This window comes from Mytilus californianus, unplaced genomic scaffold (genome assembly GCF_021869535.1).
Source record: "Mytilus californianus isolate M0D057914Y unplaced genomic scaffold, xbMytCali1.0.p SCAF_8, whole genome shotgun sequence".
Lineage (NCBI taxonomy): Eukaryota > Metazoa > Mollusca > Bivalvia > Mytilida > Mytilidae > Mytilus > Mytilus californianus.
In genome coordinates, this window is record NW_026262734.1 from 36,088,755 (window position 1) to 36,114,950 (window position 26,196).

General features: G+C 31.8%; 1 protein-coding gene and 1 long non-coding RNA gene across 2 annotated transcripts; both read left to right on the forward strand.

Annotated features, from left to right (window-relative positions):
• Positions 1-4,761: 4,761 nt before the first annotated feature.
• LOC127712350 (uncharacterized) lies at positions 4,762-11,976 on the forward strand. Its single transcript, XR_007987050.1, has 4 exons — positions 4,762-5,057; positions 8,190-8,518; positions 10,880-11,158; positions 11,918-11,976. It is a non-coding gene; the product is annotated as an uncharacterized LOC127712350 (long non-coding RNA).
• Positions 11,977-13,196: 1,220 nt separating this feature from the next.
• Positions 13,197-25,996, forward strand: LOC127712348 (B-cell receptor CD22-like). Its single transcript, XM_052218719.1, has 8 exons — positions 13,197-13,379; positions 14,713-14,991; positions 15,995-16,129; positions 19,451-19,496; positions 21,098-21,153; positions 22,110-22,143; positions 23,958-24,040; positions 24,920-25,996. Exons 1-8 carry the CDS (start codon positions 13,229-13,231, stop codon positions 24,976-24,978), a joined length of 843 nt encoding a protein of 280 aa, XP_052074679.1. The 5' UTR covers positions 13,197-13,228; the 3' UTR covers positions 24,979-25,996.
• Positions 25,997-26,196: the final 200 nt, after the last annotated feature.

A 26,196-nucleotide genomic window follows, 5' to 3' on the forward strand; every position in this document is an offset into this window, starting at 1 on the left:
TATTGTGAAAGGGTCTCAAGCCAACTAGCCAACTGCCCCTGTGGATCTTTAAAATTAAACAACAATGTCAAGGATGCATGGTCGGACCTTAGCAAAAATTTTCGACCAATCAAGTAACGGCGAAACTGATGAACAAATGTAATGACTGCTAAAAGCTCGCGTCTGGTTACACTATATCGTTGTTACGGTTTATCCAACTTTTTGGACCCATAGGCAATCACCTTTTCCTTCCCATTTTGAAGTTGAGATAGTACTGACCCGATACCAATATTAGACGCATCAGTATCTAAAATAAAATGACCTTCTGGTAAGGGATATGCCAAAATTGGAGCTTCACACAAAGCTTTCCGTAATATTTCAAATGAACTTTGACATTCACTTGACCAATTGAAAGGAACATCTTTTCTAGTTAGTCTACTCAAAGGAGATGCTATTTCGATAAACTTGTGAACAAATTGTCGATAATAGTTACAAAGACAAAAAATTGCTGAACTTCCTTGACTGAATTTGGAACCTGCCATTTACTAACTGATTCAACAATTTTTGGATTTGGACTAATGCTTTTTTTACTAACAGTATGGCCTAAATAAAGGACTTGATCTTTAATAAACTCACACTAAGAAGGTTTAAGTTTCAAACCAACATTTTATAATCTACCTAGAACTTCATCTAATTTATTAAAATGGTCTTCTAAATTTGAACTATACATTATAATATCATCCAAATAAATCAAAAGGGTTTTCCATTGCATTCCACGAAAAATTAACTCCATACATCTTTGAAAAGTTGAGGGAGCATTACAGAGTCCAAAAGGCATCTTAGTGTACTCAAAAAGACCATATTTCGTAATGAATGCAGTTTTATGTCGATCTTCCGGTGCCATTTCCAATTGCCAATAACCAGACTGAAGGTTCATGACAGGGAGATAACTTTATCCCCTCAGATTATATTCCCTTTTCAAAACTGTAATGAGTCTATGGAAGTCGACACTTACGTGTCCAAGTTGAAGTCGAAATTGGAGGAAATTTACCAATTAGCACGTGAAAATATGCGGTCATCTGCTGTACGACAGAAAAGAGATTACGACATCCGTATATCTCAAAATCAATTTTGTAAAGGCTCACTTGTTTACAAATTCAATAATATTTCCAAAAGATTTTTCGAAAGATGGTCTGGTCCATTTGTAGTAGTAGATGTTTTGAGTCCTGTCCTTTATAAAATAAAAATTGATACAAATCAGAGACTGTTCATCGTGATAGATTAAAGAAATATCAATCTGATGATGTTCCACCCTGGGCTGTTGCTGTTCAGAAAGGAATGTAAGATGTTCAAGTCAAGGTACCTGCTGTCAGTTATTTTTTCACAATTTACAAGTCTTCATTTGATTTCAGTAAAATGTCTGAAAGATATAATTTCAATTGGGCTGGCTGTTTGTATGAAGGCAATAACATTTTTTTGATTTAGAACTGTTAGTTCACTTTGCAGCCTTTTCTATACTATTCCGCTCGGTAGTTACATTTTTACAATGTAAATAAGAGGTATGAATAAGCCCACCGCTGCCACCAGTATTGTAAAAATGTAACTACCTTAAACACCCCAAAAAAAAACCCCAAAAAATCAAGAACTTATAATTGGTTTTGTGTTTCACTGACAAAAGTTTAAAAGCTTTCCACGAGTGCAACTTACAAAATGTACAAGGACACAATAGTCGTTGCACAAGGAAGCAGTATTATCGTTTCTATCTTCCCTCGTACATCCTAAGTTGTAAGACGTATATCTGACTTAGTTGTCTCTCCGAGCAATATGATATATATAAAAACAAATATTACAAATGTATTCTTTTATTTCAAGTCACTCATGTGATCATGTTTGTACAAACCTTTTATTTCGACATCTTTTGTTATATTAAGATAAAAGAATTTCAAACTATAAAGATAACTGATCAAAACGGAAGTATAACTCTGTTCATATCTGTGCATGATGAATGTATATTTATGGAGATTTGCTTTATATTTACTTTCCATTGAAACATGCATATCAGGTATTATACTTTTAATGTGTACTTTTATGTAAAATCATTGGTTCTTTTCAGAAATGCGCTTCGGACACATGCAATTTATAAAGTGTTGTTTTACTGTTTTTAAATTTTATAACATAAAAAATAAGATATAAGCACAAGTCAGCAGTGGTTAAATTTCGATGTGACGAATATTTACAGTATCTGTTAATGTCATTATTTCACTTCTGCCCTAGTTATTTAATTATGTAATAGGTTAAATTCAATAATTAAAGTGACACATTAGAATAAGAATAAGAGAGGAATTAATCAAAAATGATCAGAGCATATTAATTGCAATACTTTTAAATCTGATTTTCTATCAATTGAATGAAGTGTTTTCAAAATATTTTTACTTTGTATTCAGATGAAAGGTATACTTGTACTACTACACAATTTGATGTGTTATAGCCTACTAGTTATATAATAATTGTAAATTAATCTTCCCTCGTTAAATCAAATTATAGTGGTTAGGAATTTGATTGATTTAATTGTTTTATCATTATCATTGCTCATAATTTTGCATTTTTCATATTAATGATGATTTTTTTCGTTGTACTTAAGTTTGGCGCCAAATAACCCAAAAATACAACTATAACAATCTTTACGTTTAATATATAGTAATTTCGCTGTGGGAAGAAACATGTTGCCACTGATAGTTTCTGGTGATGGAGATGTTGCCTAAAGCTTGCGAATAAATATTTTGTCTAACAAAACAATGCATCGGTGGTCTCGTGGTAGAGTGATCGCTGCAATCGTTGTTAATCGTTGGTTCTTCCACGGCCAGGGTAAACCAAAGACTTAGAAATTAGTATTTGATGCTTCTCCTCAAAGCATGAGGTATGAACGAGTAAAAACAAAAAAATGGTTGCTCCTTGGTTAGAATGATTTGTAGGAAGACATGATTTCATATCAACTGTTACCTTCTGGGCTAACTCTTTAAAACTCTCTAAAAAAGCTTGTCGGTAAAGTACAAAGCAAGGTTCATATTCATACCAAGTAAACATATGTTTGTCCTGAATATCTTTGTAGTCGTACTGGACGTTGTATGTAAACAGCCATCAATCATCATCATAATCAAAACAAAAAAGTTCAAGCGGAATAATAAGAACTTTGATCCACCCTATAAGTCCGTGTGAAATATCATTCTTTACAAATTTTTGCATCTTTATATTAATATTTATTAATATGATATAGTATAATAGATAATGTTTTTATCAAAAGGGAAGGGGGACCTCAGGTCCTCATTTGGAAAATGTAAATCACTAATGCAAAATAATACTATGCAATGGAGATGTAACCTCAGGTTTTTGTAACATATCATCCTATTAAATCGAAGAGACATCATGATGTTGCGAAATATCACCTTATCATAAGGAGATACCCTTATGTACCTATGATAAAAACAAATGTATTACTACAAGGAAAAAGGTTTATCAAAAGGAAGATTGTGACCTCAGGTCATCGTGTTATTAATTGGTACGAGGGAATCACCATATATAAAAGGGAGTTGACATAACCTGAGTGTCCGTCCTGTGATAAATCAGCCTGTTACAATGATGTGACTTCAACTATATAAGACATGATCACCCTTTAAAAAGAACTGGCTCCAATTCTAGAAACATGAAACAACTACAGAGGGAAAAATGAAGATAACACTCACAAAAAGGGTCATATCAGATTGTCTTGTGATTTACCAGAGAACCCCCATTGGCAAATGGAGATAGTGTGGACTCATGTCGTTTTGATACACACCTTTATATTATCTGTTTTATATTGAAAGGGATGTTGGGATATTTTGAAGACTGAATTACTAAATGTATATCATTTTAAAAAACCCAACATGTATCCATAACTTTTGTTTAAAAAAATATTTAACTCAGGGGAAGAAGGACGTTGTTCAACTTACCTTTATCCCCTATACACTTTTTGTCTTAACGTAGTGCTGATACATGTAGCTGACCTTAGTTGATTCGTTTTATCAGACAGGTCTGTTGACGGTTTAAGTATTTAGTTACTTTCAAAATGATAAGTATTAAGCCATTTGATATAGTTGCACGTTCCATATGAAGAAAATGTAAATTGTTTCAACAAATTGGAGTCTGTCATTGCAGAGTCTGTAATTTCCAAAGCTATTCTACATCTAAACGGTAATATATCACCTTGGTTAGATACGATCAGTTATAAAAGGATAAAATGAATGGACAATTATGACTTCTAAAAAGCTTTAGAGAAAGTTTTAAAAATACGTGTCTGACTTCAGGTATTTAACAAATATTTTGTGTCGAAATTAATATGTCTAACTATTTATAAATGCAACAATGCAAGTGACTTTAACAATTAAAGACACTAACTGTTTGCCTGTTTTGTTCATGTTGTTGGTATCAGTACGCTTTCGATACTGTTATACATAAAAGAATCAAGATGACATTATTATATATTTAGTTTAGGTCTTTAACTGAAATCGATATAGTTAAGGTAATTATTGTTTCTCATAAATGATAATTGAACTTGCTCAGTCTTTAGTTTTCTATGTTGTGTTTTGTCTACTGTTGTTTGTCTTTTGGTCTTTTTATTTTTATTTTGCAATGACGTTGTCAGTTTGTTTTTACTTATGAGTTTGAATGTCCCTTTGGTATCTGTCGCCTCTCCTTTAAATCAGCAAAAGTTAAACACGTTGTTTTATTTGTAGCATTTATAATTTCAACATCATCTGACAAAGCAACTGCTGGAAAAGACTTTAACTTGACTTGTAGTTATGATGGATACTTTGTGTTCGTGATTATTTACATATATGACAAGTATGAATGTGCCATGGGGGTTGATGGTACTTGTAGACTATATTATAGCAATCCAAACTTCAATTGTACCTGCAACTATAAATCTATCATTTTGACGATACCTGGAACATTTGATATAGACTCCTTACATGGATCTCTTTGGACATGTCGAGGTATCAATAGAGATGAAATCTCAAATACGGTGCAGCTGTATGTATATGGTACGTAGCGTTAGATATAATTATGTTTATTTGTAAGTCATCAAAGATACAAGGATTATAATTTGGTTCTCCAGACGCGCGATTCAATCAGTGACACTCAATTCAAAACAGTTAGAAGGCAAAATAAATATGAATTTGAAGCTTTAAAAAAAGAAAATTCCGAAAAATGTGTGTTAAATACAGTTCAGGAAATTTAACTGTTTGAAATAATCAAACATTCTATAAATAGAGAATTTAAGAACATATATATACCATGCATAATGCTAAAATTTCGTGTCAACTCGAAACGTTCACTAGCTGTGGCATCTACCCAGTGGTTGCAAACACTCATCAAAGATATGAGGCTTATCATTTGGTACATCGGACGTGCATTTCATCTACATATTATTCGTCAGTGTCAGTTTTTTCACTATGCAAATGTTGTTACTCGTCAAACAATTGTTTCTTTCAAAATGATTATTATTACTTATTCACACTGCGCATTAAGGTCAAGAAAAAATGCAGTTCTTAAAAAAGCACAATAGGCGAGACAAAATACTATGCAAATAATTTAAGAAAAACACGTGTAAGAACCAATTATTGTCAAATTCCAATATGCTATGCTACAAATGTATATAATGTATATTTGAAACTTAATCGTTAGTATATCAGTTAATAAAGTAAAATACAATAATTTATTTTTTGTTAAGGGTTTGGATTATTTTACAAAAAGTAGAATCTTTAAAATTTTCTACCATATTTGATCGTGAAAGATAAATAAGTCCATATTTTGATAGTTATAGGCAATTTAATACTTGAATTAATAAGAATGTAAATGCATGATTTTCTATAAGAGCTATTACAATTACTGCATGCATAATATACCAATATTACTGTTATGATTATTCAATGAGTACACATGGAAATAATTTTCAGACCTTTGGCAGTTATAAATAATCATCCAAGAATATATGGCTACCAAGGGCGTACCTACATGTAGCATACATTCATCTGTTTCATTTCTAATGCCAAGGTACTGCTGAAGGCAGAATGAAGAGGTCTGTTTGGGTTATCCTCTTTAAATACGTTTAGTATGTGCGCAACTGTTTATGCATAGGGGTTGTTATGCCCTTGTATATATTTCTTATATACGTCCAATGATACTCGTGTAATTACTCACGTATATAGGATAACTTCTAACGTACTTTAAATGTCGATTGACAACAAAACTTTACGACAAACGAGATGATTTTAGCTTCCCAATTGTGAACTTTCCATTTCTATATATCAACATTCCAGCTGCGCTTGCACACAAGTATTTATCTCCCAGTTAAAACGATATTCCAGGGCTTGCGTTTCCTATCATGGTTTCATCTTTCATCACAAGGAAGTTATTAAACCAAGAGGTCTAAATGGTGCAGTTGGAATAATCCCTTCGAAAACTTTACAGATGCCATCGCGAGTTAGAATATCTGTTTCACATCGTAAAAACATCCCGTCCTCTTTTTCATTTGTTTTTCATTTGTTCCGTTGATTTATAGCGTTTGATTGTGTCAGTGTTTAAGGAATTTCCCCTTTTTGAATTTGCCTTGGAGTTCGGTACTTTTGTCATACGTTTTCCCCCCAAATGCGAACTACCGAATTATTATCACTTGAATTTTATTTACATGAGCAGCACGACGAGTGCCTCATGTGGAGCTGGATTTGTTAACCCTTTTGGAGCATCTGAGATCACCCTTGATTTTAATGGGGATCGTGTTGCTCAGTTTTTTGTTTTCTATGTTGTGTTTTGTATTATGTTGTTTATATTTTGATCTGTCTCTTTTTTTGCCGTGGATTTGTCAGTTTATTTTCGACCTATGAGTTTAGATGTACCTTTTGTATCATTCTCTTCTCTTTTAATGAAACGGCAATGGTACAATGTTTCGATATGTAAGCATAAAGTAGAGGTAACAGAAGTTTAAGACACAATAGGTTTACATGTACCTGTATATTTCATACATAAGTCAATCCTGAATACGGTATAAGAACATTTGCCGTACGTTTTATTCGTCTTGTGCCTTTGAGATATATGACAGTGAGTTTTTTATTGTCTACTGTAGACATTAAAGACTTTAAAATTTGTATTTGTTTCTTCTCCGCTCAGCACGCGGTTTTAAGAAATAAGAGCAAAGACATGTTTTCCTGCGGACTATAACCTTGTAAATAAGCAAGTTTAAAATCCGGTTCAGCGTCTCGGTTAATTACAAACCAGGGTTAATATTCATATCACATTACCGTGTTCTCGTCCTGAATATGCATTTAATTTGCCGCTGGACGTTAATCAGCCATCAATCATCATCATTATGGATTCAAACTTAAATGAACATGTCTAATCACCTGTGGTAAGTTTATATGACTTAATATTTATGATTTATAATCAACGTTATGTTTTCTTGCTATTTTAAGTTATAGGTAACTGTAAGTAACAATTCATAATTATTCATAATGTACATGTCATTTGCAATTTTCACTTAACTTGGTGAGCGTTTCATAGTCAAATAATCGTCGTCGTGTTTTGCACATAGTTTAGTTCATAAGTCACTTAGGATAATATATTATTGATACATGTACAGGTCCGAATACAGAAAAAAAAACTTGACTTTAACTTGACTCATACCAAGCAATGTTTAAAATTTTGGCCTTTTGTTTGTCCGTTCTTCTCCCCAGAGGAATAGGTTGTCGGTGGTTAGCGTTGTCATTTGTTCACCATATTTTTACCAACATTTGCTATTCCTCTAATGAATTATACATTGACCTAAAGATTTTGGCACATGATGTACTTTGCTTATAACTTTTGATCTTACGACACCTAGACATTATATATCACTAATGTCTAGTTGATATCTACAACTCTTTTGGTGTTTGTGTCGTTCAATTGCTGTCACATGTATGACACATTCGATATCTCCTTTCCTTGGTTCATATAAGTGTATAAGCCAATGGATTTTTTTTTATTATGGTAGTCAGTTCATGGTGTGTTCTTCATAATGTACATTCTTGCAACAGACTAAGTAAATACTAATATGTAATACCAACATATACTACTAAAGCAACTTGTTTTGATTGAGTTAAGCCTTGTGTATTTTTGATACCAGTATTTATATTTTTCAGTGCCAATTACCCAAGTCAATATAACATCAACTCCATATGATTTAAATCCAACAGAAATTTTGTCCGGTTCAAGTCAACACTTTACATGTACAACAAACGCCGGTCGGCCATCGTCAAGGATACAGTGGTATCTTTCTGGTGCAAATATTACTGATGCTGCTGTTACGCAGGCTGACGGATGTAATCCTGGGTGTGATGGAAAAGTCACATCGTCAAGTGTTTTTGAATACATCGGTAATTCAACCGACGCTGGAAAGACATTTTTTGCACAGCTGTAAATTTTGAGGGACAAAGTGTCAGATCATTTAACCGAAGTATTGATATTTTGTGTATGTATAAATTATTCTGTTATTTGTTAAAGTCATATAAAACTTCAAATCCCCCCCTCCCCGCCCAAAAAGAATATAAAGATGTATTATAAGTTTTACAATTAAACAAGTGTCTGTAAACATTCTTGTGGAAGAAAATCATTTATATAATCAAAATTGTCATAAATGTACTGATACTGAATTATTGTTTTCCCGTAACTTAATTCGCGGATATTTTTACAGATGCAGCGACGTTAACTACGAGACCTCTCGTAAGAACTTAGGTCACCGCGCAACGCAAGTGCGAGGGGAAATCGTGATGAAAGAATGTAAATAAACGTGCACTGGAAGATAAATAGAAATAACCGATTTTTAAAGAACACATTATGTACAACAAACTATTTAATAACTGTTAAAGATGTATTCTTCTGATGTTTCAGTCTCGTTGAAATCACGTTCGGGAATTATTTCCGAAACATGTGATACAAGTGGAAAATATCAATGAATTTAAAAAATATTATTATCAAACTAAACTCTATGAAAAAATTGTGTACTTACTGTAATTTTATAACCAATCCGATCATTGTCATCAGCCTTCAATGTTGAGAAAATGGGCGAGGAGTAAAAAGAAATGATTTTACCAAAATACGTACATCCCATATCAATGTTTTCTCTTTTAAAAAAGAGAGAGAAAAATCACAAATTTACAAAATTGACAGCACGGTCAATTTCACATGAAAAAGCAACAAAATTTTATAAAACTTTCTAATTTTAACACCAACCTATAGTTTTTTAAGTTAAATTTATTTAGATTGGTCCATTTCATCTTAAGTAAAAAAGGTTTAATTGTGAAACTGATTTTGTTCGTGATAATAGCCCCAAAATAGGTAAAATTTGATGAAAAATGTGTGAAAATCATTAAAAATGAGTACTTTCGAATGGCCGTAGCAAAAAAAGGAGTACACCACCATATGATTTTTTTCTTTATCAATTACTTTCTGAAGTCATATGAACCCAATAATCAGGTTAAGAAAAAAGTTTAATTCTAGAAATTTTTGGCTCCTCAGAGGTGTGCATCCTTCAGGAAACGTTAGATTAACAAATAGGAACGCATGGAAAATATTAAAAAAAAACATATAAAGCCTCTATAAATTCACGGGTGTGGCCCGTGCTCTACGTGTTCAGTGTTCATTTTTTTTATCAATGTCACGATTTAGTTAACTTCGGCAACAAACACGAAAGTTAATGAGCTTGATATCAACATTAATGAATGAAATATTTTTGTCGATAATACGCTATAGAGTTGTAATAGTATTAAAAAAACCCGTGCATACAGGACTTAGGTAAGAATATCTGCATGCATTGGCTGAATGGTTTTGATAACATTAAAATTACAAGAGACTCGTTTTATATGGCTTTAATCATGTCACAAAGAAATGTGCTAGCTCGATGTAGGTTTAAAGGGATTGGGCTATTTATTTCAAAATAATTTGTTTTGTTTATATGATAATGAAATTAAATATAGACATCTATGACAATGGTTAAAGGTTTCTATTATTTATAGATGTGAAATCATATGGCATATCACTGTTGGTTCGTCATAGGTTATACACTGAAAAACTTTGATATATTTATTACCTAAGAAGAACAGATTGCTATCTTCAACCACAAACTTATTTTTGTATCAGTGTCTGATGACATTCACTAACAGATAACCAACAGTGGTATTGGCCCAGTGTCAGTGTCATAAATAAGCTAAAAACAGTTCATACATGTCGTGCGTCAGAACTGCTTTTCTGGATTTACCTTCATCAAGAACGGAACTGAAACCTAAACATTTCAAAGCTAGGGATTTTACAACGTAATAAACTGTATCACCAAAGACGATTTATACCGATGATCAATTTCATCTAAGGTCAATGTTTCTAGGATTTATTCCAATCAAACTATAAAATGGTTTATGTTACAGGAGCAATGAAAGCCATAAGCTGAAAAAGACAGTCAACACCATGGCCAAACAGAAAGAACAAACAATGGTTGACAGAACACTATTGGGCACACTACATGTACATATTGAGAAAAGACAAACAAACAAACAAACAAACTAAGGATATTTCATACAACGTTAAAGTAATAATTCATTTTATTAACATCAAATAGTACGAGAGGATATGGTACACTTTGACCTTTTTTACGGACTCATTACCTTAAAAATATATTGTTATTACCTCCTAAGGTGTTATAAATTTTCAACAATTCCCAGTGCATAAAGCCGTCAAAATAAAATTGACATTTTATTTAATATTATTATATACAATATAACGGTATATATAATGTTTATTCAACAGTACAATTTCACCAAAAAAGTATTCATTTGTATAGACAAACCATTGATCTTCAATATACCAGATTACAGCATAACAGAAGGATCTAATCTGACAATTACACCTTCTATTGATGCTAATCCATACCCTGTATCTGTATGGTGGACTCATCAAAATGAAACCGGTTTCAGGTGTAATGATTCGAATCTTATAATCAGTAACATACAGAGAAATTCAAGTGGTCACTACATCTGTCATGCAATGAACACTATAACAGCTTCAGGACATCTCCCACAGAACAGGACATCAGAGGAAATTTTTAATGTCAATGTTCAATGTAAGTGCAAATCTTATGGAATAGGAGCCAAGCCTTTTTTTCATGGAAGAATAAAACAAAAATATATTAAAATTGAAATATTGGTTTTATTACAATTCATTTCCGTGTTATCTTTTTAAAGTATATAATCGTCAACGAGATTTTTTTAATATTAAATATTTCATCTAGTGAACGACAAATACACCACTTGTTCGAATTAAAAAAATCCGATAACATAATTTTTCCAAAATTAGCATCTAGTTTATCAACTCAAAGAAGTGTTTAAACCATATCATCAGAAAATAACTGATATCAGCACTAAATGCAACATAAAACCGTGACATCACTAGGTAATATTTCTGCCTCTTCCTTTGGCAATTGCGAATGGGCTTATTTTGCTATCCCTTTTAACCTCGATTCAATGTGTCTGTACTGTTTATATAAAAAACACTTTGTAGTTATTTAGTATCTAACATGCCTGGTGGTTATTCAAGAAACGCTTGTCGTGCCTTCCGAAATCGATATTATGTTTGAATAAGCATGTTCACATGTGGTTGTAAAGTTTAACCCTGTCTAGGAAGTCAATCCTTTTCCTATTGTTTCAATCAGTGTATATAACCAAATCACAACATTTTTTTTACCACAAATAACAATCAATTCAGTCATATTAGCATCATAAAGGATCAATATCTAAACTGAATAAAACCTTTACAATATATAAAACAGAATGAAACAATGTTCACTGATGATTTATATATTGCTTTGATTGATCAATTAAAGATTCACCGTCAGTTCACATTGAACCTCACTATATTCCATTCATCGTGCAAAAAGGACAACAAAACGTCCGATTGATATGTTATATAGATACAATGGATAAGCGTGGATTCTTGAAAAAAAAACCATGAGCCCGGGGGGCGAATGGTTTGTTTTTCATGAATCTACGCTTATCCATTGTATCTATAACTTAAACTATTGTGTTAATTTCTTTTCAAATTTAAAGCTTTTTCTTAATTAGAAGGTATTGTAAGTGAGTTTAAATAACCATGTTATCGTGTCCAACGATGCATTGATAATTCTCAGATCACAATTAATTGGTTAACAAAATAAAAATATAACACTTCTACCTTTAAAGATCTTTATATTATCAGGCATCTGAATATTATCTGTTTTTACAAAATAAGACATTTTCGAACTTATTTCTAATAAAATTGAGAATGGAAATGGGGAATGTGTCAAAGAGACAACAACCCGACCAAAGAGCATATATAAAGTATATGTAATAAGTATGTTACCGAAATTTCTAGCACTCTAGGCACATCACGATTTTCTAGCATAGGAATTTGGGAACAAATATTTGTAAAATTATGTAGTAAAACAGATGAAATCATACTATATTTATACAACAAAAATTGACAAATAGAATGTAATCATTTTTGTTTCAAACATGTGAAATAGCCAATAATAATCCAAAAAATAAACGGTAAAACACGCTATTACATGTATTACAAAAATATCCACTATAACATGCAAAATTAGAAAAAAAAACAGAATTGGGACAACAGAGATAATACAGGGATTCGAACCTAAACCGACAAATCCCCATCTTTTAACTCGTTGATTTTAAGCATGCTAACCTCGCGGCTACCAACTTATACTATACGACTGCCCATTGTGTATATATAAAGGTACAACCCCTGTGTGTCCGATGTTCATTTATATATATAAAATAGACATCTAAGTTGTAACCCATTGGTAGCCGAGAGGTTTCGTCGATATGTTGATGTCAGTCATTCATAACAGATTTCAAGGAAGGGTTCGATTCCCAGTGAAGGCATATACAAATTACAAAAATTAAAAGTAAGTTTTTAAATTAATTCCATTAGTGAACAGAAATCAGTAAATTAGCCAATTCAAACTTAATGAAATTAGACACACAAAGGAAACAATTGAATATAATTTGGTGAGTCCATTTCAGCGGCAGATTCAGGAAGCGTTGATTCTAGAAAAAGAATCCACGGTAAATGAATAGGCTGACGTCACCACAATGGTTTAAGTGTAGTAGATGACGCTAATCCTTCAGATGATATTATGTATCAATGGACTAATCCAGCTGGTAACATCAGGGGTGGAGTCTTAACCATAGCAACAGTTTTAATGAAGCATATCGGACAGTATTCATGTATCGCTACAAACTCGGTTGGTACATCAACAAGAACGAGGCAACAAATAGATGTACATTGTAAGTTTATAAACAAGAAAAAAAGGTAATTTACCTGTAAATCATAAAATTGAGAATGGAAACGGGGAATGTGTCAAAGAGGCAACAACCCGACCAAAGAGCATAAAATAACGCAAGGCCTCCAATGGGTCTTCAGCACAGCGAGAAAATCCCGCACCCTTATGTGGGCCTCAGCTGGTCCCTAAACAAAAATGTATACCAGTTCTATGAAAATGGACGTCACACTAAACTCCAAAACATATAATTGAACCAAAATTAAAAAACATACAAGACTAACAAAGGCCAAAGGTTCCTGACTTATGACAGGTGCAAAAAAGTTGTTTTATCTATTGTCAGATCATTAAAGATGGCATTTTGTTGAATTAATATTGATTCACTCATAGGGTCTTTGCATCTGAAATAAACACATTTATTCTAAAACCAGTTGTTGGCATGATACGGGTTATGTTTTTCTCGTATATTTCATGATGGTATGATACCAAACCCCCTATGGGAGGGATTGTGCTTGATCTTCAAATGATGAAGATATAATCTTTCAATCAGTTTAATTGAGGTCTGGAGCTGGCATGTCAGTAACTGCTAGAAGTCCTTTGTTAACTTATGTTATCGTTGTCATTTTGCTTAGTTTTTTCTGTTACCTATTCTAACATCGGACTCGGACTTCTTTTAAACTAAGTTTAACTGTGCGTATTGATGAATTTTTGTTTATTCTACATTGGCTAGAGGTATAGGGGGAGGGTTGGAGCTCTCAAAACATGTTTAACACCGCCGCATTTTTGCGCCTGTCCCAAGTCAGGAACCTCTGGCCATTGTTTGTCTTGTATGTTGTTTTAATTTCGGTTCATTTATATGTTTCGGAGTTTAGTGTGACGTCTATTTTCTCTGAACAAGTACACATTTTTGTTAAGGGCCCAGGTGAAGACCGCCTCTGGGTGCGGGACTTTCTCGCTGTGTTGAAGACCCATTGGTGGCCTATGGTTTTTTTCTGCTCTTTGGTCGGCTTGTTGTCTCTTTGAAACATTCTCCGTTTTCATTCTCAATGCTATTTGTTATTAAGGTTACCACTCCAAAGATGTTTTTTCGTGTACCATTTTACTATTCTAGATTATCTGTTTATCGTCCCATTGTAGAAGTATCTCAAAGGTAAAAGTGTGTCTTTTCTTTTCTTACGGTCATTATTATAATAACTTGGACGATGATAGATTTTAACGCAATAATTGTTATTGCACAGTGTTTTGCACGTTATACACTTTCCAAAGATAACAAACGATTGTAATTGTATTTGCATGCATGTTAGAAATAAATGTTAAGATATCTTTATTAATCGTTTCAGATAAACCTGTAATTTCTGGCATTCAAGATTATAACATTGAAGCAGGCGAAACACTTACTGTTACTCCAACAGTAGATGCTAACCCTCTCCCTACAACTATATGGTGGACTCGTCAGAAAAATATCAGCTTTATATATCATGGATTCAATCTTACAATCATGAATATACATAAACGGGACACTGATAACTATACATGTCATGTGATGAACACTTTAAGACTATCAGGGGTATCTGTGCAGAACAGAACTTCAAAAAAAGTTTTTAACATTAATGTTCAGAGTAAGTAAACAGTTCTATTTCCTTTGGACTTTGTTCAATAATGGTCTCATTGACAATTTTACTACATCTCCTCTTATTACATTATCCTTCTTTTCATAAATAACAATACTTCAACTTTACGTTTCACATGCATGGACATATATAAAACTCAATTTCATCGAGTAAAACACTAAAATTGATCTGTTGATTTTCTTTATTTTGAAAAACGTTTTGAATGTTTGATCTCCTGTTATTTGGCTTTCTAAATTTTGGTGAATTTTTGCATCTCATATATCTCGAAATACTTGAAATTTAGGATACTATGAGGCTACCAGTTTTGCGTCATATCTTGATAATTATCTCGATATTGACACTTGGACGACTTCAAATTAGAATGATGATTTTGACTTATAAATTGTTAACATCCTATTTCGTTTACATTTACGTTTTTCCCATGGCATTGAATTAAACCAATTGGAACGTTGCGCACGTGCATATGCATATGCTAACACAAAAAGTGCTCTAAAAGAAACTGCTTAAGTTTTAGTGTGACCATCTCAAATAGGTTGACCGATACGATATGTCTGTGTCTTCACTCACTAGCGACAACTTTTCCCGGTCTCAGATAGTATGAGTTGTCATATCTATAACTTTTACCGATTGTCTCAGTTTATGTGTGTTACCTGGGTGTTTTGTTTTCTATACAAAAGCGTTGATGGCTTATTTTAAAATTTTTAGGTTTCTAAGGAATTTTTGCTTCGAAATTGATTTTAATTTTAAACTGTTTTATGTTGAGTGCAACTTAAAAGTCCAGAAGAAATTTAGTTATGAGCTCAGTATTCAGAAGGTATTTTTGTATCATGTAGATCAAAGTTTTAATCTGAAATCGTTTCCTTAAAAATGTAATTTATGAAAATAAAGCTTACTGTAAAGAAGATAACGAGAACGACAATATAATGTTTGCTGCATATTTCATTTTATTTCTGAAAATTATCTATTTTACATTCAAATTTACTCATTTTAGAGATACCCAATGAAGAAACAGTAAACGGTGCTGCGATCGGTGTAGGAACAGGATTTGCTATTATCATATTGACATTAGGAGTTACCAGTCTATTCGTTTTTATGTACAGAAAACGTCGAATGACAAAGAGAAAAGGTAAACAAAATTTTATTATTTCAATGGATACATTTTCAAGTGTATGTTTGCTTTTTGGTAAAATTATAATCTTAAATTGACTAATACATTTAATGAATTAAGGAAGTTCGCTACTCAGTTTCAAAATAACAAGCTTTTCATAGCACTAGTATATATTGATAGGGGACTAATAAAGGAACCAAACGAGCGAAAAAAAAGTATAGGTCCGTGTGCTTATTTTCGAGATATTAGCCATTGAAATTTTGGCGGGAAAATATTCTCTCTTGATTTTTCATAGCTTTATCATTGACAAGTTTAAGTTCTCAAAAACTATTAAAAAATAACAAAAATTTTATAAGACTTTTACAGATGGCTTATGATTATACATGTAAAAGATTTATAAAAAGAAAAATGGGGGTCAGAGGGCAAAATTTTTTAAGGCATTCAAATGGATAAAACCAGAGGATTCCGAAAATCTGACAAAAATTCCAAAACATGACAAGCGAACATCCTTAATGGATAAGAAAATACATGGTGGTAGACATTTCGGAAGAATTATAGTATGAAGAGTGTATAAAATATAGCATAATCAAAGTAATCCCAAAACAGCTTTTAAACGATGGCAACATGAATGCAATTCATCAACGGTGATATGTGGCATTCGTTTTAAATCCTTAGTTGTTTTTATTTTACTATTAAATCAGTGCTGGTCTTTTCGTCTTCTGTGCTTTGGGATTGTATCATCTGTCTTTAATAAAAAAAGTCTTACTTTGTGAAGAACAGCACAGATTCTTGCAACAAATACATGCACACCGAGGATAAAATCATGAAAATGCTAGATATTATAACAAATTAATTGATTTGCTGGATTGGTTTTTCAGCAGATAGTTAGTATTCCAATGGTTACTAATTTTGCACAGACTTGCCTTTGTGCTTATATGAAAGATAATCAAGACAGAACCATCTCAAAAAGAAAGAGAAAAAAAGTCTTGCAATTTTATTTATAATTAAAAAGTAAAATCACAAAAATACTGAACTCCGAGGAAAATTCAATCGGAAAGTCCCTAATCACATGGCAAAATCAAATGACAAAACACATCAAACGAATGGACAACAACTGTCATATTCCTGACTTGGTACAGGCATTTTCAAATGTAGAAAATGGTGGATTGAACCTGGTTTTATAGCGCTAAACCTCTCACTTGTACGACAGTCTTATCAAATTCCGTTATATTTACAACGATGCGTGAACAAAACAGACATTATAAATAAAATAGTCAAAATATGGGTACAGCAGTCATTACTGTGTTACAATATCAAAACAAACAATTATTTACAAAAAAGCACAAAAGCATCCATCAAACCAAAAACCACATTCATTGCTTCGCGTGTCTGACGTCAGAAAATGTAAACGTCACATAAGAAAAAAGTTTGTCATTCAATGTTTATTCAAAACAATTTTATAATTTCAAATGGGGAATGTTGGCACACAGGGTTAAAAAATCAAAAGTTATGTTAAAACCAACCTCAGAAACAGACCGAGATTTAAAATTGTCCAGAAGTTCTTTAGAATTTTCAAGAATCCACACACGGTCAATACCACCACGCGAGCAAAACAAATTTGTCGTTTGTCGTTCAAAGTATTTTCAAATTGATAATAGAACAATAACATAATGACATATATTAGAACAATAACATAATGCCGGGATCTTTTAAAGTACAGAGTCACGTTATAAGAACCACAGAAACACAAAAAGTCGCATATACAAAACACACCAGCAAAAATGAAAGATAATACAAACACATTGACGGGATGTATAAGTACCTAGCCACGTCAAATGGATATCACAGAAAACAAACCAACAGTAAAATTAATATTAATAGTAGAACAAAGACAAATGAAAGAACAATATTACACGTTGTTAAGATGATAAACAACGTCAGTATGCAGAATCTATACTTCAAGACCATCATGTATTATTTGTGAAGTTGATACGGAATATTTATCAACAAGGTCTTGGTTTAAGTTTCACCTTCAGATATATTAATAGTGTCCAATTAATGAATAATTCACATAATAGTAAGTATCATTCTCTTATATTCCACTGAATTTGGGATTAAGGACACTACTGAATCTAGAATGTATTCTTGTATCTTGATATTTTCCTTCATATCGACACAGATGGATGACTTCACACTAGAAAATAGGACAAACGTGATAATTGTAATTTTCTAATTGTCAACTTGAATTTCTCAGCAGAAAAAACACTTTCTGTCCTATTGTATGGTATATAATTATCCTAGTAAATACGCTTCGATCGTGCATGTTCACACTATTCGGTCTTCACTAACAGAGGTGTGATAACACTAAATCTGCTCCAACACCGGTATGAGGAAAAACGACTGAAATTGACACTAAATACGTTTGACGGTCAACCAACATAAATTGGTTGACCGACACGATGTATCTTCCTCTCTAACCTCTATCGATGTATTTACGCAGTTTTAGATTTTTTAGATTAGAAAATGTCGTATTCCTTCATTAATGATGATTGTATATTGCGCATTTTTTTAATTTTTCGATTGATATAAAAACATTTAGTGATGTCTTCAATTTCAATGAATGTAATAATCGAATGCGGTATAAAATTTTACTCTCCCTTTTTGTTATATAGAAATTTAGGAATGCAGTTGCACAATGATTTACAAGTTAAAATCAAATAAAAAAGTTGGATACCTTGTCGATTATTGTCGATCCTTTTGTTTTGATTTCTTAAGTTGTTGTTTTAGAAATTGTATGTCAATATCAGAAGATGATAGGTTAATGACATCTAAAAGTCATTCTTAAAGGAATGTGAATTGTTTTACATTTGTCATTTCGAGGCCTTCATAGCTGACTTTGCGGTATGGGTTTTACTCATTGATGAAGGCCGTACGGTGACCTATACTTGTTAATTTCTGTGTCATTTGGTCTCTTGTGGAGAGTTGTCTCATTGGCGTTCATATCACATCTCCTTATATTTATACAAAGACCCAAGTATGCTCTTGACAAATCATAAGCCACGAAATTAAGGTTTTATTTTTGTTAGTAATGTTGAAATCAAAGAGAGATATTAAACAATTTGCAAAATCTCACACTTCATTTTAAGTGTGAGGTGACCTCTGACGCTGATATGAATGGAATTCTGCGTTAAATGTCGAATAAGGAAAAAATGCAGAAGAACACAGATGATCAACAAATAAAAGATATCCACATACCACATCACGAAAACTGTTAGGTAATTTGACAGAATATTATTATTAATATCTCCCCATATTCATATTTAATAACAATTTTTACAGAAAACAGCAACAGCAAAGTATATGAATCAGGATTAGAAAAACGGAGGTAAATAAACATTATAAATCCAGAATAGACGAAATCAGTAGCGGATATCATAAAAACTATTATATAAGATTATGTAAAATGTTTAACAGGGATACTATTGGTTTACAAATAAGCAATGCTAGTCAGTAATATTATATATGAGCAGCACTACAAGAACAAACGATTCTGAATGACTAAATGTTGTCTGAATTTAAAAAAATTTGTCTCTACACTAATATGTAAAGAATTACTTTTCCGCAATGTTCTTCACATTGTCTAACACCTCTGGAACTTCTTTTATTATTCACAAAGTTGTGTCTCAACACATTCCTAACAATCTTAAAACTGCATAAATACTTCTCAACACATTTTCAACATTTCTCATTCCAGATAATCTTTTTCACGGTCATATATCGTCCAGCCTTATGCAAAAGACCTTATGGCTTTATTATGTACACGTATGATGTTATAAAAAAAGGTCAAAAACTAGAATTTCAGATTAATTTTGACCTTGATCTAAATTTCAATGTCATAGGTTAAGGACATGAAAAAACACAGGTTCATGATATGTTTGGTTAAGAAGTCTTCCTACCAAACAGCTTATTTTGAATATACAGGGGAAGAAACTCCTATAAAAGCCAACAGAGCACTTGGACCCAAATGTATTGGCGTAGCGCCATGTGGCAAATGGAAATTTGTCTAAAACGTTGTGCCGGTCAGTTTTACGGTTTCTCAAGAGTTGTGATAATAAGCATTGTTCAGAATTTAGAAAAAAACCCTAACCTCTGGATTTGCTTACCCTTCTGTATCACTTCGATCACCCCAATTTTTGATTGGGCTCCTGTTGCTCAGTCGTTAGTTTTTCTATGTTGTGTTTTTGTGTACTGTTGTTTGTCATTTCGTTTTTTGCGATGGCATTGTTAGTTTATTTTCGACATATGAATTTTAATATACCTTTCATTGTAGTCTCTTTTCCTGCTTATTCACTAAGGGCCTCATATCAAAAGCGTCTAGGTCTCTATCATATACCAGATATCTTGTCGACATACTTCGAAACAAAAGCAAATTTTAGAAACCTAGGTGGCAAAAGAAAAATATAATCAGAACAAAATATGTTCTGCAGTTTATTAATCTTAACCTATATGTTTCTAATTTAGTTTTTAGCTTTATTGTTGAATCGATCTTGTTTATTTAGTCGGCATGCATATCTTCCCTTGATAGGGCAAATTAATGCACAACTTCTTTCACTTCAATGCCAATGTTTGCATACATGTATACTACTGCTAATGCAGACAGCATATCGTCAACACGACATAATTGATATGACACATGTATATTTATTTGACATTCGGGAATAATGAAAGTTGGAGACTTGTGCATAAAATTGATGTTGCATTATTTAACCCATGGAATATAAAACCTCTTACTTAATTAATATTTTAGGTTTTTTTTTATTTCGGGTTATGTTGTAGTTAGTCTTATTGGAGTGTTCTTTTTTACTTTTGTATATTTATTTTTTGGTATAAGAGTCACGAGATAACCCGTGTTGAAGCGTAAGTCCATTAAATGTGTAATAATAAAGTAAACTTAAGTGTAATAATTTTCTGTCTTATTGTTTATAGACAACTGTCCGAAACAGACAATCATTTATATAATGAGTTACAAGATCTAAAATCAGGTGAGTACAAGCATGATCTAATGGTTAATTGAATTGTAAGTAAAATAACTTTTTCGTAAATAAAAACTACAGATATGCATTTTAGAATAAACAAATTTATAAAATTTAAAATTGAGAATGAAAATGGGGAATATGTCAAAGAGACAACAACCCGACCAAAGAGCAGACAACAGCCGAAGGCTACCAATGGGTCTTCAACGCAGCGAGAAAATCCCGCAACCGGAGGATGTCCTCAGCTGGCCACTAAATAAAATTGTGTACTAGTTCAGTGAAAATGGACGTCACACTAAACTCCAAAACATATAAATGAACTAAAATTAAAAAATAAACAAGACTAACAAAGGCCAGAGGCTCCTGACTTGGGACAAGCGCAAAAATAAGCGGGGTTAAACATGTTTTGTGAGATCTCAACCCTCCCCCTATACCTCTAGCCAATGTAGAATAAAGAAAACACATAGCAATACGCACAGTAAAACTCAGTTTAAAAGAAGTCCGATGTACATTTAGTCTGAGACCATTCACTTGAATTTCTGAATTTTGAGTCCTAAGTTATCTTCAACTTTTTTTTGCTTCAAACGTCACTGGTGTGTCTTTTTAAGACGAAACGCGTACAAAATAATGAGCCAGTTGGTATCTTTTATGATGTTTTTTACATGACATAATAAAATACACTAGAGGGAAAAAAGGAGGTAATCATAAACTATGAATCTGAGAACATTTATATCGACCGCTGTACATTCACATTGACGATAGAAATGTCTAGTAAGTATAATAAGCCCAACAAAATATCATCTAATGTGCCTCGTATAGCAATATATGAAAAGAACAGTTCTTTTTCCACGGATGCCAAATCGGTTCAGGAAAAAAACGGAATTTGAAATACATCATTTTGCTAATAAACGATACGCAATTAAAAAATACATAATTACAAACCGATTTGATTTATTATTTTACAGATGCTAAACAGCAGCATAAAATCTCAGAAAGAATGTAAGTAGTGTTCTTATCTATTGTGTAACGCACGTTGCTAAATAATATTAAAAAAATGTATTCGGTTCACATCAAACGATGATGTCATACTTTGCGTTATGTCGTCGCAGCTACCTTTGTTCTGATTTGATTCCCATTCGACCTTTTGTTTATAGGAGAGTATAAGTACTTTACAAGTATAACTATTTATCTGCAACTGTTAAAAATTAAAGTCAACTGATTTGAATAATGTTCATATCAGGACATAGTAAACAAATGTTGGGAATTCTGGAAGTTCATGTTTATGTTCACAACATCTGTGGTGTGATGAAATTTTATTAAAGGTAACAAACTTACGGATTAAGAGAGAAGGTCACAGGTAAAATATATATTATTCAAATTAATTTTACGAATGTGAAATATTTTATCTAAAACATTAAATAATATTATTATTTGTTTTTGTAATCTTGATATTTATTATTATTTGACTAGGCATTTAATGAATTAGAAAAAAACGCCCCAAGCTCTTTTTATGAGTACTTTTGGCAGGAACGCTGAAACCCCAAAATTTTGATAGCCAAAGACGAACCTATATACAGGAGGGGTTATAATAGAAAACAAAATCAAGACATATTCTGTCTTGGAATGTCCCCAATTAAGATGTGCATTCAGGAAAGCTTACGTTAAGAAATAAAAATATGTGTAGATTAACTTTTTTTCTTTCATTTTCTGATTCCAAAATTGTAAATTCAGTTACATTTAAATAGAAAATATACGAGAAAACTGTTGAAATAATTTTATTATATAGTTCTATAATAGTATATATTTGGAAATTTTGTTTAATGTAGATTTATCAAATTTTCATCATGCAGATGATACATCATTGTCTTGAATATCCATTACCATGGAAACACTAGCCTATTTACATGTTAATTTAACAGTTTTTTCAACAAATATTTTATCATTATTATAGTTTTAAACATATTGCTTACCAAACATGCTGTACAAAGTAGATATACATGTAATAGCTCAATAAAAATAAAAAAATGATTTAGAATCTGTTGTAAAATCTCAAAGTTTAATTGTTCTTTCTTGTCAAATGATCTTCTGTCTTACATTCATGGGCATTTCTTTTAATCAGACTTTGTAATTACTTTTAGTGAGTTATGTCTTTGTACACGTACATGGTAAAAGAGAATTTACAGTTTTTGTACAATCCTTTCAACGGTAGCATATGTGTTGTTACATTCATAATTATTAAAAAATATTTGAGGAAAAATAAAAAAAAATCAACAACAATGTTTTGAAAACTCAGATAATTGTTACCTTATTTTTTTGTCCTCTGTGTTTTCCTCCTATTTTGTATTTCATAATTTGTCTTTCTAGCAGACCCATACATCAATCTGATCACTGTAAATCTAAATAAATGTTATTCAATTCTTTTGAGTATGTTGGTAGTGAACTAAATTAACATTGTATTTATATTATTGTAGCTCATCCAGTAGGTGTCAAGTTTAAATTGCCCTATATAACTAGCAGTCCATTGTTTCTTACCCTTAACAAAGGTACACTAGCACACTTGAATGATAACGTGCTATTTCACATAGCAGTTAGCAAGATTAAACGTACCTTGTAGTCCATAATTTATAGTTTCCTTCCAATAAATGCCTAATATCTAATGCCAGGTAATGCTAGTAATTGTTTGAAATATGTCCCAGTGTGTTCTGTATAAACTCACATAAAGATTTAAAAAAGGGCCCTGATCAAATATAAATTGTTATAAAAGAGGTACATAAAAAACCATTCTTATGTGTGTCATTATTGTCTCTCTACAGCTCGAACACTTACGAAGAATTTGGAGAAGTCAAGAGCAATACGAATGATAATATTTACGAAAATATGAAAATATCAACCAACGGTAGGTACCATTTTCATAAATGTAACTACATAGTGTTTTTATCGATCTAGCATTTAAAAATATTCTTTTACATTGCAGCTGATATTAAATAGTTATATAACATGTATTATCATTCTGCTTCAAAAGAGGTCGTATTGGACTGTCAATCTGTCCGTATGTCCGTTCGTCCCTTCGTCTATCCGTCCAGCGATAATTTTGCTGCATATTTGTTAGGATCTACAAAGAAAAACTTCCTGGAGTTTGTTTACACATTCCTGTTAACAAATACGTATAGCTAGGTTATGATTTGTAAACAGTAGGTCACAGTACATCTTTTGTTTTGTCTATTTATAAATCAGTTGCAAATATTACAATGTGTTGGAACATATAATAACCTGATCAAGGCAAAATATATTCTTGGAACTAAAAAGAATCAAGGAGAAAAAAACATAAGTTTTGTGTAAAGTGTAACACACGTAAAAAAAAGTAGTGTGTTGGTTATGTTGTAAATTTGAATGAGGTTGGTTACTAGTTTAGACATTGATACTATATCAATTTACTGAAACAAATGAAAAGCAGTATATTTTTATACATAAATATCTATCTAATGATTCATTCGTCCGAGATTTAAATACTACTATTGTTGCACAGTTGTATTTTAGAAAAGCGCCTTTGGTGTGTTTTGGGTAATATTTGTATTTGTTGGTTGTCTCATTGATATATACTTCATATGTTTAAAATAATACCAATATTGATTCTCTTAGAATCGCATTGCTTTGAAAAAAGATATCTAAATTGTAGAATATCTTTTGTACAACAGTTGTCATGATAAACTATGCATAGCGAATTTCAAGATTGAATGAAAGAATTCTAAGGTTGTTCTTTTTATGTTTATTTCAGAGATACAAATACATCAAAAAGATACGAATTTATATGTAAATATGGAACTAAAACCTTAAAAAAAATCTTAATTAACCAGTGTTGTTTGATAACTTACTGAAAACTTAAAACAGTCTCTACATCATGATACATTTCAATCATGGACTGCATTGCTTTGAAAAAAGATATCTAAATTGTAGAATATCTTTTGTACAACAGTTGTAATGATAAACTATGCATAGCGAATTTCAAGATTGAATGAAAGAATTCTAAGGTTGTTCTATCAACATTTTGTTAGCAATTGAATCCACGTTCACTTAATTATAATGTAATTGGGCTTCATGCTATTGAATGTTCTAAAATGAATTCACAATATATCTACAATATTCAATTTAACAATGGAAATTTTCTGTGTTTATATTCATCTTTTTCACTATATCCCTTATAACAAACACACGTTCAATTAAAGAACACTTACCCAAACACTATTCACAAGTTTCTAGCTAAATTCTGGACATACAGACCACATCAGTTTAGTCAACACAGGTTTGTTTCATACACAACTATGTTTTACTATATTGAATCTTGGGTCTCCTATTTTTGTTGCTTTAATATTTAACATTGAAAAGCAATAGCTGCCTGTACAAAAATATATGTTTTATTGAGCACATGTTAGCTTTTTATCTATTCAACTTACCCCTTACATGCGTGATAATGTGAACGCTTCATTGTGTTTGAATTTCGAGCAATTCTATAGATTAAGTAGGTTTTTATTAACTTTTAATTTAATGAAATTATCTTAACATGTACCTTGAATATATTAGATAAACAAATCGTCAAAAAGGCAAAAAAGTATCTTTTTTGTTTGCTTTTGTTTATCAATGAATTAAAACTGTTATCAATTATATCATTAAAGTAGAAACAAGACGAAGGTATATCTCCACTTTATTAATACAGTACAAAACGAAGCTAACGCCCATCAAACAATATTTGATATTAATTTTACATAGCTGCTTAATTAACAATAATATTTATATGTTTATAATTATATTTACTTCTTATATCTTCTTATTTAGAAATTTGACAAATCGATAAACCGAAGATAAAAGATACAAGTTTTGTTTCTTCATTTCGCTTTAAATGTCATATTTAATGTTATATTATGAAGACAAGCTGGCAATGCTATGACATAAAACAAAAACAAACAGAACTCTACAAAGCTTACCATATATACCTAAAAAATGAGCAACATGAACTTCATCAAAGATACGAAAGGTAATGTCAGGTACTCCGAAAGG

Bases quoted from the DNA above. Each gene is read 5' to 3' on its own strand.
- LOC127712348 (XM_052218719.1), top strand. From the start codon at position 13,229: ATGTATCAATGGACTAATCCAGCTGGTAACATCAGGGGTGGAGTCTTA. The intron at 21,154-22,109 runs GTGAGTACAAGC...ATTATTTTACAG, and splicing joins GTTACAAGATCTAAAATCAG to ATGCTAAACAGCAGCATAAA. The intron at 22,144-23,957 runs GTAAGTAGTGTT...GTCTCTCTACAG, and splicing joins CATAAAATCTCAGAAAGAAT to CTCGAACACTTACGAAGAAT.